At 40.2% G+C, this 15,065-nt stretch overlaps 1 protein-coding gene and 1 long non-coding RNA gene across 10 annotated transcripts in view; one reads left to right on the forward strand and one right to left on the reverse strand.

Moving 5' to 3' along the window:
• Nucleotides 1–15,065, forward strand: part of MIB1 (mindbomb E3 ubiquitin protein ligase 1) — a 104,533-nt gene that overhangs the window by 16,965 nt on the left and 72,503 nt on the right. For 7 of the 8 annotated variants that reach the window (XR_003096222.1, XM_025215454.1, XM_025215455.1 and 4 more), the window contains exons 8-11: nucleotides 1–122; nucleotides 2,382–2,515; nucleotides 3,673–3,780; nucleotides 9,954–10,151. Coding sequence is in view for 7 of the 8 variants with exons in the window: in XM_025215454.1 (XP_025071239.1) it covers nucleotides 1–122; nucleotides 2,382–2,515; nucleotides 3,673–3,780; nucleotides 9,954–10,151 (562 nt within the window). In the remaining variant the exon portion in view is untranslated. The remainder of the gene's footprint in view (nucleotides 123–2,381; nucleotides 2,516–3,672; nucleotides 3,781–9,953; nucleotides 10,152–15,065) is intronic. The other variant, XM_025215453.1, reaches the window with a different exon arrangement.
• Nucleotides 1–15,065, reverse strand: part of LOC102372336 — a 50,571-nt gene that overhangs the window by 16,551 nt on the left and 18,955 nt on the right. The gene's annotated exons all lie outside the window — the stretch shown is intronic.

Below are 15,065 nucleotides of genomic sequence, written 5' to 3' on the forward strand. Positions count from 1 at the left end.
TCAGCAGATTTATTCAGACAGTGACTTAAAGGTAGAAGTTTGCGGGACATCTTGGACCTACAATCCAGCAGCTGTCTCCAAAGTGGCATCAGCGGGGTCTGCAATAAGCAATGCATCTGGTGGTAAGTGAATATTTAGTACTGTATATATGAAATATCTAAAGATGAATGTGTGGGCTCAAATTGACAAATACTGGTTTGAAATCTGTATATAGGGGCGATCCTGTTCAATTTTGAGGACAATTAGTCCAGTATCTGGCTTCAAAGGGAGCTGCAAAAAAATCCTGCAAAAAGTTGACTTGGAGTAATGTAAACCACTACAAGGGTCATCCTAATCCAGACCTCAAAAGTAAAAGCGCAGTTAGTTTACATTCTTTTGGTGTCTGAGACCTCTGGCAGACATTAATATTATCGCACGATTGGGATCAGAGGAATTTTATGCACTATCCCAAATAACATGAGTCCTGCAATTTCGGGGATAAAAAATCTTTCGATCCTTATTGTGTGATTCCCTGAGCCCCAGCGGCATATACTGGATGCCCCTTTGAACTGTGGGGATCCCGGGCTGCCTTTAGTGATCAGCAGAGAGCAGCCCCAGGTCTGGGACCTGGTGAGATGAAGCGAGTTGTGGCTCCAAGAGCTTCTGCATCTCTGATTTCAGTTAGTCTGTAAGGTGCACCTCTGTTTGGCCTTCTACTTCTGAGATGTGAAGTTGCATTACCTATGAAATCACTGGTAGAAGGGGTGTTACTTTGTGCGCCAAGCCTTGGGGAATGGATTTCAGTTTATAAATTTAATCTAAAAAGGCAGAAGTTTGATATATGAGAGAACCTGTGTGTGAATTAAAGTATAACGAAGAAAATTTTTACTGAGTTGACTTTCAGGGTGGATTTGATTGATTTAAATCAAGTATTCTCAAACAGGCTCTCTTTTATGGCCTGGCAAGCCTGCTGCAATGACAGGTTTTCCCTTCTACCATACCATTTCCTCACTAGCTTTCAAATCAGTGGAGAGACTACACGGGGAAACATCCCTCAAGACTTCTGGAATATTCTGCTCAAAATGTTTCTTGTTTCTACTGCCCCTTCCTCCTTGAGTTTACCTCCAGACTCTTCTTCCTTGCCCAGATGTACTCCACCCCCAACAATCCTCTATTCATTTAACTTCTTGAAACTTTGAGGGAGAGGTAAGGGCTTGCTTTGTGTACACAAACTTACAGAGACACAAGAGGGCTGATGGGTAGGTAATCAGATGTGTTATCTCTCATCTCCATATACTGCTGTTAACAAGGATGTTATCTCTGGAGAGACAAACCCACAGTTTGAGAACTGAAACTGAGCATCACAGAGATGCTTAATGGGATCTTCTCGACTGAGCACTGAGTCCCATTGGGGCAAGTGGTTTTCTTTAATCGTTACTAATCTATAGAGGAGCCTCTGGGAGCCCCATAAGATTGGACCCCCTAATATAGTCCGTGGCCTGTTGTGACCTATTTATAAAACTTTTCTAAAAAGGTTACATGAATATATTGTCTCAAAATCCCTATTCCAGGAGCTTTAACGCATCTTAAATGAGCTTTAACACATCTTTGAGCTTTAACGCATCTTAAATTAAAACTATTTTTATACACAAGGTTCATTTTTAAGAAAAAAGCATCGTAACAAAAAAAACAAAGAATATTATTAAATTAAAAAAATCTGGCTTTAAAAAAATCTGTGTTTTATTTTAAAAATAGTTGATTTTTATCCACCTTGTTGACTTTACTCAAGAGTTGGTAACATGACAGTCAAGGTAAGTGGAGTAGAAATTTGATTTACTGGCCTATAACTCTCCTAATATTTTCTTTAAGTGCAAGTCCCATTTATTTGTATGGTAATAACTTCTATGAGAGTTGTAGCAGCAGTGTCAGATTGATTGATTATCTTTGAGTAAATTGTGTGATTTCTGAATTAACTGTCTGACTTACAAATTTGTAATGCTGAGGTGCTATAGTATATATGCCATGCAGAATTAGAAAATGCCAGGTGAACACTATATAGTACAGCAGAACCCAGATTCCTTGCAGAGTTAGATTTCATACTACCTTGAAGGTTATTAACGCCTGTGGAATAAAGTGTTCAGAAAGGATCAGGTAGATTGTAGTGAGCCACAAAGTCAGTTGACTTCCTCTGGACTGCCTGACTAGGAAAGCTGCTATCAGTACCAGGCAGTTGGTTTTAAACTTGGGGTTGAAAAGAAATCAAAAGGCGCTGCACATGCACCCTGCTGGTTCCACCCTTGACTATAGCTACTTTTGTAAATAGCACAACAAATGTATCTTCTTTTCTGTTTCCCAGTTGTTGGAGTTGTGGTTCTAACAATGCTTATGCATAATTTTTCCAGAGAGATTGTCCCAGCTGTTGAAGAAGCTGTTTGAAACCCAAGAATCTGGAGATCTCAATGAAGAATTGGTTAAAGCTGCTGCTAATGGAGATGTAGCAAAAGTGGAAGATCTGCTAAAGAGACCGGATGTGGATGTGAGTGCTCTTTATTGGAATTTCTGACTAAGGGAGCTGAAGCCATCCCAAATTCACTGCTGGGAATTCCTCATGCATGCTTGATTTCTTTTATCATAGATCTGGCTTGCATGGTTCTTGTACCTCCTTCTCTAAAACTTGCATGATAAGTGTGTCAGGGTTAGATAGGCAGGGATGGAGTTGCCGCCTTTTCCAGTAGGCATATTTTTGTACTATCTGTGGTATTGGAATGGCCCATAAGTTGTTATTCAGTTGAGATATAGTAAAGAATAAAGCAGCGCTGGGTTGGTGATAATTCCCTAGCTTCTAATAGTTGATAACTATTGTATGGGAGCAGGAGCCCTTCTCAGCTAGCCTTTTATTTTGGTTGCTCTAGTCAAGTTCTGAATTTGCTCTTCATGAGGATTTTGCTGTTTGGTGAGGAAGCTCCTTTTTTTTTTTTTTTTTTTTTAATCTCCTTCCCTCCCAGTGTCGACAGGACTTAAAACAGATACTTAAAGACTTGCAGGAGAGTGGTTTCAGTTTATAATCAAATACTGCTTTTTTTTTTTTCAATAGAGTAGTCATCAAAGGCCAGAGTTTGGAAATTTCTGGCTTTAAAGTTTAATTTGAGTTTTGAGTTTATTCAGGCTTATGCAAAAATAAAGTAAAATAAGATCTTTACCCAAGGTGCTCAGAATCCATCATAAAATACTAAATCGAATCCTCCTCCAGAACATAGAACTGGTCACCCTCCCAGAAACCTGTTTTTCCTCAAAGGACAACTTTTACAATAATCCAAAGATTAAATTTTTCAATTTAGCAATAATCCTCTTTGAAATAAGTAAAAAGCAAGACAATCTTACCTTCCTTTTATTTGGCTTATGAAGTCAAATGGGCAAAACAATCTTAATAGATTATCTGATCCATTCTTAATGCTGAACATTTTTGAGAGATTTTTTTGAGTGAGTGATTCTTTTGGAAGCTGTTAAGATATGTGGAGTTTTAGCAACCAGATGGAGATTTTTTTTTCTTAGAGTACTGGTGAAATGGGAGCTTCACGGTAAATTATTTATGACATGAAATATTGCTAGGGCTAACTGTTTTACATGTCTTCATGTTTGTGTTTGCATGAATATGTGCTTCTGTAAATTAACTTTATTAATATACTGTTTTAGGTGAATGGACAGTGTGCTGGACACACAGCTATGCAAGCAGCTAGTCAAAATGGACATGTCGACATTTTAAAATTGCTTCTGAAACAGAATGTAGATGTGGAAGCAGAGGTAAAGGAACATTTGAAAAAATGCAGTTTCTTTAAGTTCCAAACTTCATTACAGATAGAAGTCATAATTACACATTTTTATAATTTAGCTGCCAATATCCAGTTCTGGGGGAGATCAGATGGATCATCAGCAGTGCCTCTGTTTAACGTGTAGTCATTCTTTTGATGATTTGTTTCCAAAGGTAACTTTACTTGTCTGGCTGGTTACTCAACTCTGTTGCAATCCTAATAATGCTGGAGATGTTGAAATAAAGTAATAATTTTACAAGATGGGTGGTAAGATACCATAGAGACCTACTCAAATCATGATTTTGTGGAAATCCGTAGGGGAGAGGGAGCGGGGGGGACTTGTTAAAAATAAAATGCTGGCTCCCCAGCGGAAGCCAGTGGTCCTCCTGGCTGTGCAAGCCAGCACAAAGACAAGCAGACAAGATGGTTGCTATCCCCACCCCTCACTGCTGATTGGCTAAAAGGGGTACCTGTTGTGCAGCCCTGCCCCTCTCAGCCAATCAGCAGCAAGGGGCAGGGCTGTACAATGACAGCCCTCTCCACCAATTAGTGGTGGGGGTGGGGGGCATGGGGGCTCCACCACAGTAAGCCCACAAAAATGGCAGCTGACCCTGCAGCCTGCCTGTGAAAAAGGCCAGCCTTGAGTTGGGTCGACCCCTGACTGTAAATGGCCCTGGGAGAAGGAAGGGATTCCTGAGTCAACTGGGTTTGTTTGTTTAGCCACTCACTTTAATTGGCATCAGGATCCTGTGAGATGGGGCTGTTTTTGTAATGTGGAGTACTTTTAGTACAAGATTCCCTTTGTGCATCTAAATTGAATTTTTTTAGTCACGTAACTGATATTGTGGGTACTTATGTGTAAGCAGTGATTCAACTTTTCCCTGCTTTATGGACATGTAAGCATGTGCATGTAAATTGACCATTAGTAGTAAGCTATGGTCAACTTACCAGGCACCTACACATGCTTGCCTATTCTGCATGTGTATCTGTGTCTGACTCCAGAAACCATAGTTGGCCAGAAACCTGATTAACAGGCATTTGACTTACCCATTTGGTACTTGAGTCTTCTCTGCAACTTTGAGGGCTCATAACTTTTTAATGAAAGGTGAGATTTCCATATAATTGTAGATCATAAGGTTTAAAATGTGAGATTTCTAATAGAATTGAGTTAGCAGCATTACAAATATGGAGGCAAAAGTCAGGTTCTATCTGTTACTTTCCTGCCTTGGCCTGTGTCATGGAAGGAAGAAAGAAGCGTGGTTTATCCTCTCATCTGCTGCTTATCAGGTAGCAAATATCTGTGCTGGCCTGGCTTCTCGGGGGAGAGAAATTCATCAGTGGACTAGAAAGGATAATTTGTTAAATCCTTGTGTTCCAAAAGTCATAGGGCCCAGGGGAAACAGGTCTGACTCCTATTAGGGGTTAGGACAGGACAACAGTGTACAAATCTGAATTTCTCCTAGCTGGCCTTGCTGTCGGGTTGCAGTCCTGTGGGTACTGAATCTTGTTCTTCAGGAAGGAGATACTATTTCTCTGAAGCAGTGATCCTTAATCTGGGTGCCATAAAATCTTGTCAAGCATGCTGTTGTGTGTCACAGAGTTCCCGCTGGTAGGTTTGCAAACATGGTTCACAAGATAAACCCAGAAACTTCAAATAAGAATCTGTAGTGTTAGATAAATTTTTGACCTCTTGTGATCTTTCTAAGTTCTTTGCGACAGAACAATTGCTCTGCAGTTTTTCTGTAGTCAAAAAAAAAAAAGAGTGAAAACTAAGAGCTGGCATTTTTGAGAGGTCTCAAGTGTAAAAAACTTGAGAACCACTGCTTTGAAGGCTCCATAAAGCTGGGTGTGACTCCCTTTTGCAGTAAGGTAATATAATTTAGGTGAATCTGAGAGAACAATGAGAAGATGGGGATTTTGGAGGTAGTAATACTGGGACACGAGATGCGATACAGTTTAGTGCTAGAGCTGCCTGTAGTCATGTGTAGCAGGAAAGGCATAATAGTGCTGTGAGTTTAAAAGCAAATCTAACCATACTTCAAGTTGCTGCTGGTATTTACTTTCTTTTGCCTTTTCTCCCTTTGTTGTGTTTGAGGTGAACATTAAAGAGACGTCTACACTGTACTTACAAAAAAGAGGGTAAATTGGATCCATACTAGCACAGCCAGACTGCTACTGGTATCTGTAGTTTAAAACTTCTAATCTATAACAAACCCTAGCATATCTACATTTCAGTCACTTCTGTGACTTACGTGTAAGTACCTGAATGGTGTAGATTTGGGGATCCAGGGACACTTTATATGCAATTTGAGCAGGCGTGTGGGTTGGAATGCAGCATGTTTGGGATGATTGAATAATGGATGGTAGTGTTAACTGACTTTGGCTCGGTTGGAGAGTACATGAAAATGGTGGGGAATAGAGAAAATTGTAGGATTGCATTTAGTTAGGAGCTGCCTGCACAGGTGTTAGCTTAATTTTGTTGTCTCCCTAAGAAATAGTTGATCTGGTGCTGAATAGTGATTTCAGTAAATCAGTAATCAGTAACACAGTAATCAGGACACATGGCTAGTCACATCAGTATGACTGTGTGTAATTTTTTTTATTTGGATAGTAAATAGGGACATAATGTAGAATTCCAATCTGTATGAATAAATTATTGGGTAGTAAAGAAATAGGTAAAATATTTCACATTTTCAGTACATGTTCATTTTAATTTTCAGCCTCTTTTTAATGAGACTTGCTGGGCATGGCTGCTTAAGAAGCTGATTCTGGGTAGTACAGTTGATATTCTGTGGTATAATAAACACTACAACATGCTTTATTTTTTTTTAGAGATAAATTTATCAAGAAATAGGGGTAGAAATAATGTCCATATGTACTTGGAACTCCACACTTTAAAATAATTGCAAGTATTTGTGTCTTATTGATTAAGTGTTCATGAATTTGGCTTTTTGACTTAAAATAAATGAGGTTAGAGCACCACATTTATAATGATAGTTTGGTAAAATGACATGTTTTATGTAATATTTCATGCTGAAGGATCCCAAAGCACTTTGCAGATTTTAAATGCATATGTAAAGGAGTTGTTTCACTCACCAGTGAAATACAAAGCACTCTCTGGAGTGAAATGTAGCTGCTGTTAAACATGACTTATGTTTTACATCAATTCAAGATATAGGGACTGAAGGCAATCACACAATGTGGCTAAAATGCAAGGGAGATGAGAGGGAGCAGAACATAATTACCCAAATTAGAATTTGGCCAGGACACTGGGGTTAACATTTTAATCTTTCAAAAGCTATCAAAGGGCCTGTTTACATTATGGAAATGGTATCACTCTAAATATGGTGCTAGGAGATTTTTTCTGCTGTGGTTATACCAGTTCCTTGAACGGTAGGCAAGAGTAGCGAACTCTGGGAGGGGTCTGGGTAGCTACATTTAGTGTGTTCACATGCATGTGTGTTTAAACAGTCCTAGCTGACTCATTGCAGAGATTCTTAATGTAGACTTGTAGATTAAGAGTGCAGACACGTGGCTCATTTATTACTTAGAAAAAAATGGAGTGGACACGTTACATACAGCCATACTTGGATAGTAAGTGTCTCAGTCCAGGATAAAGTTACATCTTGAAAAATGTGGGATTTACAATGTGTCCATTCTTGTAATCCAGGGGTGTCAAAGATACAGCCTGCAGGCTGTATTTGGTATCTGGCCTGTGGTGCTGCCTCTGGGTCCGGAATCAACCCCACACTGCACGCAGTATGACCTGGGCCAGCCTCATTCAGGGTCCTGGGTATGTCTGCATGCAATTTCTGCCCCAGCCAGTCCAAGATATGGGGCCTTGGTGTGGATGGAGTGTAGGAGAGGTATGTCCATGGTGCTTTCCTTGTGGCCTCCATGACTATGGCACCCCTGCTCTAGTCAATTTAATTCCCATGGTATTTGTTTGCTTATAAGTGGCTTGATGGCCACCTACTGGCCAGGGGCTGTAATAGCACCTACTCTGGACAGCTGCTTAGGGAGATCCCAGTCGTGTGTCTCCTACCATAAAGTTATTGTCTGGTAAAACCCAGGGTAGCTTACTCCTAGTAATTATGTTATGTCTCCATAATCTAGGCTGTTATATCTTTTTATAGAGTTTAACAATACTGAGGATTAACTTTTTTTCACACAATGATCCTGAACGTACTATCAATAGATGAGAAATAGAGGAAGACCATTCAGAAGCATCAGCTACTAATCTCATCAATTTATTGTTTGCCTTGCACGTACCTAATTGATTTTTAGTTTGAAGTGCAAGCTAATGTTAGCAATTACTTGCATAGCACCAGTTTGTATATTAGCATATATTCTGTATCTAAATTATCAGTTGCAATGTTCTGAATTTATATGTACATAAGAGTCATATAAATGTAGTAGTACAGTTTGCTTTTATGGATGTTACATTAACTAATTAAAGGCTTGAAGAGTATTTTTTGTTCTCCATTTGATTATGTTTAGTTGAACATTTGCTTAAGATTTCAGCAACATGCACTGGACTGTAAAATATGATTATTTCTTTTTTAACGTGATAAAGGATTAAACAGATTTATCTTGGAAAATAAATAGTGGAAGAAAACTTAAATGAAAATTAAATCTGTGTGGGTGTTATATCATAGTTAAGTGAATGCAATCTTATGCCATAACTTGAACAAATAGCTGAGTGATATACTCAGGTATTGACTAAAGTATATAGAATGAGGTTGGTCTGCCTTTAAACGTTTTTGCTGACAGTAGCTATTCTATAGAATAAAAAAATATGACCTATTAAGGTCTTACCCAAAGGATCAGTCTGCTAGGTTTTGGTGTAGGTTCCATTTTGCTTTTCATTATGGTCCCTGTTCCTAGCCTTTTCATTAGACTTTAGATCACCGTTGCTTAAAAAATAGAAATAACCCTAGCAGTAGGGACTGTGTTACTCGGGTGTTCTCCCTTCCAAAAGGAGGGCCATAAACAGTAGGCTACAAAATAACACTTCCTCTTGCTTGGTTTCTTTGGCTTCATTGCTCTTGTACTTTTGCATGACTAGTGGCCAGCTCCAGCAGGATGGGGAGATGAAAGAGTGCCCTTGCCTACTCTGTGTGATTGTGCCCTAGCAATTAGGGCACATATTTGGGAAATGGGAGATGTAGATTAAAATCTCTTCAGAGTGAAGTAGGTTTAGAACAGGGGGTGCTCAATCTCCAGCCCATGGGCCAAATGTGGCTTTGTGGAGCCATAGGTATTTGGCCCGTGAGGCTTTCCATGGATCAGGAAATTTGGCAGCAGGGGAGCAACAGCAGGAAATACGGTGTGGCCAGGCCACACTCCTTTCCCCTGTGGGGCTGGGCCATGTCCCCTCCTCCCCCTCTGTGGGGCGAGGCTGGAGCCAGGCTTCACCCTGTCTGCTTCTGCACAGCCAGATTGGGCCCTGCCATGACCACCCTGTGCCAGATTAGGTTCACCATCCGAATCTAACCTGTGGACAGCCTGGCCACTGCCCACCCAGCCCACTGGTCTAGACCCCAGATCTTCTTGAGCTACTGTTCTAAGCAGGATGCTGTTTGGTAAGATATAGGCTGCTTTCCCTCTTTAAGATGTCAGGCTAGCCATTCTGAGCTACAAGGTGCCTCAGCAGCTACCTCTCAAATAGGATTAGGTACAATAGAATGAATTAGGTACAATACAATGAATGGAAACATAGTGGTCAGCTCAAGTCAGGTGCTTCAAACTATTGAGAGGAGCAGGAGTTCAGATATTCCTGTGCTTCAGTTTTTTTCCTCTTGGCTACCTTAAAGCTTCCTGAAAAGCTCTTTGGAGGTGCTGAGCTCTCCCTGTTCTTATTTTATAGAACAGGTTTAGCTTGGTTAAGTTAGTTTGCCCTTCAATTGCCAAAGTGTCCCCATTGTCATTAAATACCTAAACCTGTTCAAACTGGTTTATTCTGCACTGTGGTACATAAATGTTAGGTGTTGGAACACTTGCATGTAGGCACCTCCAAGACCATGTAGCATCCACGCTTATTTATTTTTATCTAATTGGGGAAGTAGAATTAAAAATCCCTTACTTAATCAGTTTGAAGCAATCTTTTTGTAATTGCATAGAAGAAGGAAATGTGACTGATTCAAATTCATGTTTGCTGTTTAGGACAAAGATGGAGACAGAGCTGTTCACCATGCAGCATTTGGAGATGAAGGTGCTGTGATTGAGGTTTTGCACAGAGGCAGTGCAGATCTGAATGCTCGAAACAAGCGCAGACAGACTCCGCTCCACATTGCTGTTAATAAAGGTCATCTGCAAGTTGTGAAGACTTTACTGGACTTCGGCTGCCACCCTAGTCTACAGGTGAAACAGATTTGACATGCATTCGCTTTTGTCTTCACACTAAAATGTTTATATAAACATGGTGCATGGATGCTGTTTATAAATATGTCTAAAGGCTACAATCTGAATTGCTTTCTAGAACATTGCATATTTTATTTAAATATAAAATGCTTTTCTTCTTGCTTTACTGTTCATAAACAGTCAGATTAAACCTCCCATCTGCTTGGAACTCCCTATTCTCCCTTACCAGATATGACCTAGAAAAGAGACTTTACGACCCGAGTTGTAGGGTCAGTGTACTTACTATCATATAAAGTAAAAAAAGTTTGAGAGCTGACTTCATCAGTGAGAGTGGTCTTCCATCAGCTCCTCCTTCTAAACAGCAAGTTTGAGAGCCTCAAATACCAGGTTTATATGAGGAGGAAAAAATGTGTATACATATTCATTGGAAATCAGTGTAAACTTTGATACACAGCTATGATACTTAACATCTAGTTGGGAGGAAGGTATCAGGTGGGGTTCCACAGAAGTCTGTCCTGGATCTGATATTATTTATTATCTTCATTAATGCCTTAGGTAATAGAATTGGGTGCATGCTTGGCAAATTTGCGGATGACACCAAATTGGGTGGAACAGATGCTCTGCAGGGTAGGGCTGGAATCCAGAGTGACCTGGAGAAATGGTATGCAGTCAGTCATCTGAAATTCAACATGGACAAGTGGAGAATCTTGCACTTGAGATGGAATAACTACATGCACAAATACAGACTGCCTAGGCTGCGGTACTGTGCAAAAGGAGGTGGGGGTTCCAGTGGACCATAAATCTGAATATGAGGCAACAGTGTGCTCTTGTGGCAAAAAACCAAGACCATACTAGGCAGTCTTAACAGCAAATCAAGGCAAGTGTTTCTTCCATTCTGTTCGGTACTGGCAAGGCCTCACCTGCAGCATTGGGTCCAGTTTTGGGGCTCACACTTGAAGAATGATGTGAACAGATTAGTAAGAAGCCAGCAGAAAGTGACAGAAATGATTAGAGGCCTAGGAAGCAATGTTTAAAAGAAAAAGAGTGGAAAAACTATGGCTATTTAGTTTGGAAGAGAGAAGACTGAAGGTGGATTTGATAAGTCTTCAAATGCCTGCAGGACAATTACAGAGAGGATGGAAATGGGCTTTTTTCTGAGGCCACAGGGGACAAGACTAGGAGCAATGGTTTTTAAGATGCAGCAGAGGAAATCTGGGCTGGAGATTAGGAAGAACTTTCTTATGATGATGGTGGTCAAGCAGTGGAGCAGGCTGTTTAGAGAAGTTGTGAAATCTCTATTCCTGGAGATTTTGCAGAGCAGGTTAGACAGACACTTGGCTGGGATTGTTTAGTCAGGGATGCTCCTGCCCTGAGCAGGGCTAGGTGGCTTCATGAGGTCCCTTCCAGCCCTACTTACCCATAGTCCTAAGTATAGTATGATATTTCTTTAAAAAATGAAATAAAATGAGGAAGCGGAACAACCGGGCAGTTATTTGGTGTGCAAGTTGTTGCCTGTGTGTTGACCTATGTAAAATGCTGAAGTGAACCTTGGATAATGAGAAAAATTGAAATGTCCTGGTCGATGTAGGCAGACAAGGTTCCTTGGATGAATCTGATATCTTTTATTAGACCAACCCAAATACCTGGAGAATAGTTATTAAGCAAGTTTTCGGGTTCAGAAACCCTTTGTCAGGCTAAGGAAGTTTCAGCACTTGGTGTGTGCTCTTCCTGGTCAATGTAGACACTCTGATTCACTGTTTCGGTCTGGATATCCTGTCAGACTAAAGATACCAGCTGTCTTCTGAAGGTGAACAGCTGAATAATAAAAGTAAGCAAACTTAGAGTAGGCAATTTAAACATTTAATGTTTACTTCAATTGCTTGCATCTGGCTTACATGCATTACCCTTGTCTTATATCTGAGCTAGACGGCTTCCTCCAAACTTCAGCTTCTGCTAAGCATTACATATACTAACCAACCTGTTGTATTCAGCCCAGTAATGGGATAAATGGATGAAATTTAATAGTCTGTGGTGTATAGGATCTAATAACCCTGTCTGGCCTTAAGTTCCTTGAATCTATGAAAAGTCATGTAGAGTCAGTGGAAAACAAATTCAGTATTTTCATAAGTTTCCATAAAATGGAAACTTCACAACACGAAAAAGAAAGAAGCCAAACTCAACAGTGACATGTATTTTTTAAGCCTTTGCAAGAAACACCACATCATTCCCAAAGGATTGAACCTCTGATGTCTACATACAACTCCAAATATGCTTTTGCAACTATGCAGGAGAACTTCAGAAAACCTTAGAAATCATCTTTTTCACCTAACCTACTCCAAAAGAGATCAACTCAAGAAGGAAATCAACACATGCTGCAACGATTTAAATGAGAGAAATCTGGCTATCTTCCCAAAAATTATGCAATATATACAAAGAGACTGCCAAAGATTGTCTACAACATCCATTCAACACAAAAAGATATGGAACCAGTTACTCCAGGAAGAAGAAACAACACCAGCACTCCAGCTTCATACTCGATGTCACTGAAAGAACAAATTAACTTTCAAATATTATTAATCTCTCCACGCATATGCTTACTAAAGCTGAAAAATCTATCCTCTCTAAAGGTCTGAATTTCTGTCAGGAAAAAATACCCTAATAAAATACTATAGTGTGGAGAACTCGAAGAATTATTCTGGCTACTCCACCTAAAGGAATATTTCCACAACCAAAATGAATCTGCTTCCGACAACACTTCATTCTTTGACAACATCAAGGAAAAAATAACCCCCAAAAAACCTATCAGGCTGGACACCTCACTGTGGACAAAATTCCAAACCTTGAATGCTATATCGACTGCTTCAGGGGAAAAAAACAACAACACATGCCACCATACAACCTCTCTCCCCCTCAGAGAGAAGAGCCATAAGGTCTTAAGGTCCAGCCACCAAATAATAATAAACCAGAAGATAAAGGAGGAGCTATAGTTATCCTTAACCGTGAAGACTACATAAAAGAAGCCAAAAGACAACTCTGACACAATCTACTACAAAAAAATCGAGGAAGATCCAACTCCCCTTTTCATCTTAAAACTCAAAACTATCATCAAATCATTTCCATCTGAACAAGAAAAACTACAGAGCTTGATTCCCCCGCCACCTGCTACCCAACCCAGGAACTTGTTGCATGCTCCCTAAAATCCACAAGCAAGGGAACCCAGGCACACCTATGATATCCAACCATGGAACCCTATCTGAGGAAATACCAGGTTTCATTGAATCCATCCTAAAACCTCTTGTCACCCAAGGAGTGAGTTTTGTCCAAGATGCAACAAACTTTTTATGAAATCTTAAAAACATAGACCACCTTCCCGGCAACAACCTCTTGGCCACCATGGATGTTACTAGCTTATATACCAACATCTCACACCAGGATGGCATCCAGACCTATCTTACATATCTACAGGAGCAAGATTACAACTGAGAGTATAGACCTAAAGATATTACTGAACTTGTACACCTCATCCTCACATACAGCAACTTCACTTTCAGTAACCAATACTTCCTCCAGACCATGGGCACAGCTGTGGGCACCAGAATGGCCCTACAATATGCCAACCTTTTAATGGGCTGCCTGGAAGAAGAATTGCTCAAGGACTGCACTATCAGACCCATATTACACTTAAGATATATAGATGGCATATGCATCATTTGGACTGAAAACCTGCAAGCTCTGATTTGATTTCCATCAAATTCAGTAATCATCACCCCTCCATCAGACTATCACTTGAGTACTCTAGCACCAACATTTCTTTTTTAGACCGTATGATCAATATCCAGAATGGTAAAATACAAACTACAAGAAACCCACGGACCAACATACATATCTGCACAGAACTAACAATCATGCTAAACATACTAAGAAATCTGTAACAGACCACCAAGCCCTCCAATAACACTGAATTTGCACTGAGGAGAACACCTGCAGTTGTCACCTCAAAAAATCTCAAAAGGGCTTTTGCTCGACAAGGACAATCTTCCAGAGAGATAGATCATACTTTTGAAAGAGCCACTTGGATACCACATGAAGAATTGCTGCAGTACAAAAAGAAAATCCTGATGAATCACACACCATTAGTTATGACACACCATCCTTCCTTGGAACCTAAATGGAAAATCCTCAAACAATTGCAACCCATACTAGAAGGAAGACCCAGTTCTTAAAGAGATCTTCCTAGAACCACCCACCCTAGCCTTTAAACAAGCACTGAACTTCACCAACCTCATCACCAGAAGCAAACTTCCCCCACCCTCATCACCAGAAGCAAACTTCTGTGGGCTAAAACACACCGAATGGATCCAGTCCATGCCAGGACAAGAAATGTAAAACCTGCCAACACATCTCCACCACTCCCACAATAACTACATCCCACAACAGAACCATCACCATTCCTGGATCTTATACTGCACCTCCAGAAATGTAACATATCTCATCCAGTGCATTAAAGGCCCTGATGGAAAATTGTAGGAGAAGCCAAACAACAACTGCATACCAGAATGAACACACACTGAAAATCTGTCAAATACAAAAATACTCAGTTATCTGTTGGGGCACACTTCTCACAAGAAAACCACTCTCACTCCAATCTCTGTTATAATCCTCAAAGGGAATTTACAAAACACTTGTCACAGATGAGCCTACGAACTTCACTTAATCAGTCTACTGGATACAAAAAATCATGGACTAAATATAGACATTTATGACACATTTATAACCTGCCTGCCATCATAACTTCAGGCACCTCCTCTACAATTTACCAGCTACTTTCCAGCACTATTCCCCGCCCCCCATTGTCTCTTACCCCCTCTGATTTCTCACTACCACATAGTTGCATTTTCCCTGGCCTGCATTCCT

Source organism: Alligator sinensis, unplaced genomic scaffold (genome assembly GCF_000455745.1).
Source record: "Alligator sinensis unplaced genomic scaffold, ASM45574v1 scaffold1248_1, whole genome shotgun sequence".
Taxonomy (NCBI): Eukaryota; Metazoa; Chordata; order Crocodylia; family Alligatoridae; genus Alligator; species Alligator sinensis.